The following is a 2,500-nucleotide window of genomic DNA, read 5'->3' as shown; positions in this document are numbered from 1 at the left end:
GTCGCCGGGACAACCAGGGCCGCGCCCTCATGTGTGGACGGTAAGATTCTATGTCTGGGCTGCTTCTGTCTGGTGCTGTATGGTTCTACATCAGAATCAGCTATGTGTGTGTTTAAAGCACGCTGATATTCACAGCTATGTGTGTGTAAAGTATGCTTATATGTGCCTGTGTGTGTGTGTTTAAAGTACGTGTAAGTGTGCCCATGTGTGTGTGTGTTTAAAGTATGCTGATTTGTGCCCATTTGTGTGTGTTTAAATTCCACTGAAGTGACGTTTATCTGATTATTCTAATTATGAATTAAACGTTATGAATAAATCATAGATCATAACCATTATCATTATTATAAATTATTCTATGCAATATTTCAAGGCGATGTGTGAACAGAACAGGTGATCTAATGAGGTCTTGTGACAGCGTAATGACGGGCTTTGAGACTTACACACAGCGGGACTGAAGCTAATTTAGCACCTGAAAGAGCTTTTGATAACACCATGGGCCCTATCTTGCCGATCAGAAACGCAAGTAGGACGGCGCCAAGCGCAAGTAGCTGTGTGGGCGGCTCTATGGCGCAGTTGCTATTTTAACGGCGGAAAAAACACACTTGCGTCCAGCGCAAGTGTCAAAAGGGTTGGTCCAAAGGAGGTTACTCAGTCATAGGTGTGGTTTGGGCGTGATATGCAATAAACCAATCGGAGCGTCATTTCACATTCCCTTTAAAAGCGAGAAGCGCATAGTCCATAGCGGCTTGTTATTTTGATGGGGGAATTACCTGGTGGAAGACCGGAGAAGTTCACAGCCGAGGAGACCGACGTGAGATTTACACCAATTTTTTGGCAAGCCATATATAATTACAAGGAAAATAAAGTATTTACCACTTGAGGAAATCATTGTGAAATCCATATCCAAGATATTTTAAAAATAAGCATACATGTAGCCTACACATTGACCCAAATGATTCAGGTTAATTGAAGCTGCGTGACATTTGATTTATTGTATGGCTTTGTAAAAAGCCGGGAGATAGATATATATGGGGATGCGAGAAACCCTCCAAAAGTAAGCAAAGTCAAGCAAGCATGTCAAGATATTGCCGTGATTGTTTCTGCAACGGGGCACCCGAAAACGTTGCCGAAAACGCTATAATGACGTCCGGAGACGTGGGACATCCAAGCTGGAAGGTAACACACGTTCTCGTGCCTTCACGGGAGGTGGATCTGCCTCGACCCAGGATCTGACGGCAGCAGAGGACATCGCCACGTCTACCCTCACGCCTGAGAGCGTGCAGGGATTTAGGGGCATGGAAATCGGCACCCAAGCCAGTGCACCAGCTGACCAAACCCAAGGTACATAAATAAAGTCCACATACACAGAGATGAGTTTACAAGATTTATAATAATACTGGCATTAAATAAATGCAACAAAGCCATACAATAAATCAAATGTCACGCAGCTTCAATGAACCTGAATCATTTGGGTCAATTGTGTACGCTAGATGTATGCCTAGTTTTTAAATGTCTTGGATACGGATATCACAATGATTTCCTCATGTGGTAAATACTTTATTTTCCTTGTAATTATATATGGCTTGCCAAACAATTGGTGTAAATCTCTCGTGAAGACGACAGAAGTGTAGCCTACAGGTCCTATACTGTGCGGGCAAGCACATGCGCCCTTAAAATAGCGTTCTGAATACGCGTTACAGACTTTAGACATTGCGCCTCACATTAGACCAGCTTTTTTTTGGTCAATGGCGCACGGCGCACGGCGTTGTTTTGAAACTGCAAAATACCACTTGCGCCAGAGAAACGCCTTCTCTGTTCCGCCCCCGCCCATGTCGACGCAAATTCATTTCGAAGCGCGCCTCTGGAGGGAAAATCGCGCTGTGCGCTGGGTGCAAGATAGGAATGATACATGCGTCGGTGACAATGTCAATTGCGCTGGGTGCAAGATAGGGCCCCATGTCTTCAATGCCTGTAAAACTGGACTGTTTGAACTGAAATATTACTGCCATTAAATACATTAACTATGTTTCGGAACACCTATGCATCTGCTAATATGGGTCTTTAAATTAGACAGGCAGACTGGTGAGGTGCCATATTCTAATAGATACTAACTATTAATAGCATCTAAAAGAGAAGATACTAACACAAACATATGAAATATGCCTTAGTAGTGACACGGTCATTAAAACCATCTATAACCCCCTTCAGATGAGTATGAAGGTGTTTACATATCACAGATACATATCAGTGAGCTGCTCATTGTGAAAGAGAATGTAATTACACATGGTTGATTTAAGATTCACACAGAGAGGGAGAAGACAGGCAGAATAAAGATATAGAGATGTGGGGATGATGGAGAGATAGAGATGGGGGGATGATGGAGAGATAGAGATGTGGGGATGATGGAGAGATAGAGATGTGGGGATGATGGAGAGATAGAGATGTGGGGATGATGGAGAGATAGAGATGTGGGGATGATGGAGAGATAGAGATGTGGGGA

The 2,500-nt window shown here is 43.5% G+C and overlaps 1 protein-coding gene across 1 annotated transcript in view; it reads left to right on the top strand.

Moving 5' to 3' along the window:
* Window positions 1-2,500, top strand: part of LOC308382699 (chemokine-like protein TAFA-2) — a gene marked incomplete at both ends in the record, with an annotated part of 50,077 nt that overhangs the window by 40,891 nt on the left and 6,686 nt on the right. The window contains one exon of the mRNA XM_080861096.1: window positions 1-40. This exon is cut by the window's left edge and continues 110 nt beyond it. Within this exon, the coding sequence (XP_080717222.1) occupies window positions 1-40 (40 nt within the window). The remainder of the gene's footprint in view (window positions 41-2,500) is intronic.

The sequence above is a fragment of the Sprattus sprattus genome, assembly GCF_963457725.1.
Source record: "Sprattus sprattus genome assembly, contig: scaffold_126, whole genome shotgun sequence".
In the NCBI taxonomy this organism is placed as follows: domain Eukaryota; kingdom Metazoa; phylum Chordata; class Actinopteri; order Clupeiformes; family Clupeidae; genus Sprattus; species Sprattus sprattus.
The sequence above is the reverse complement of the archived record's forward strand: the minus strand, read 5'-3'. Positions and strand labels throughout refer to the sequence as shown.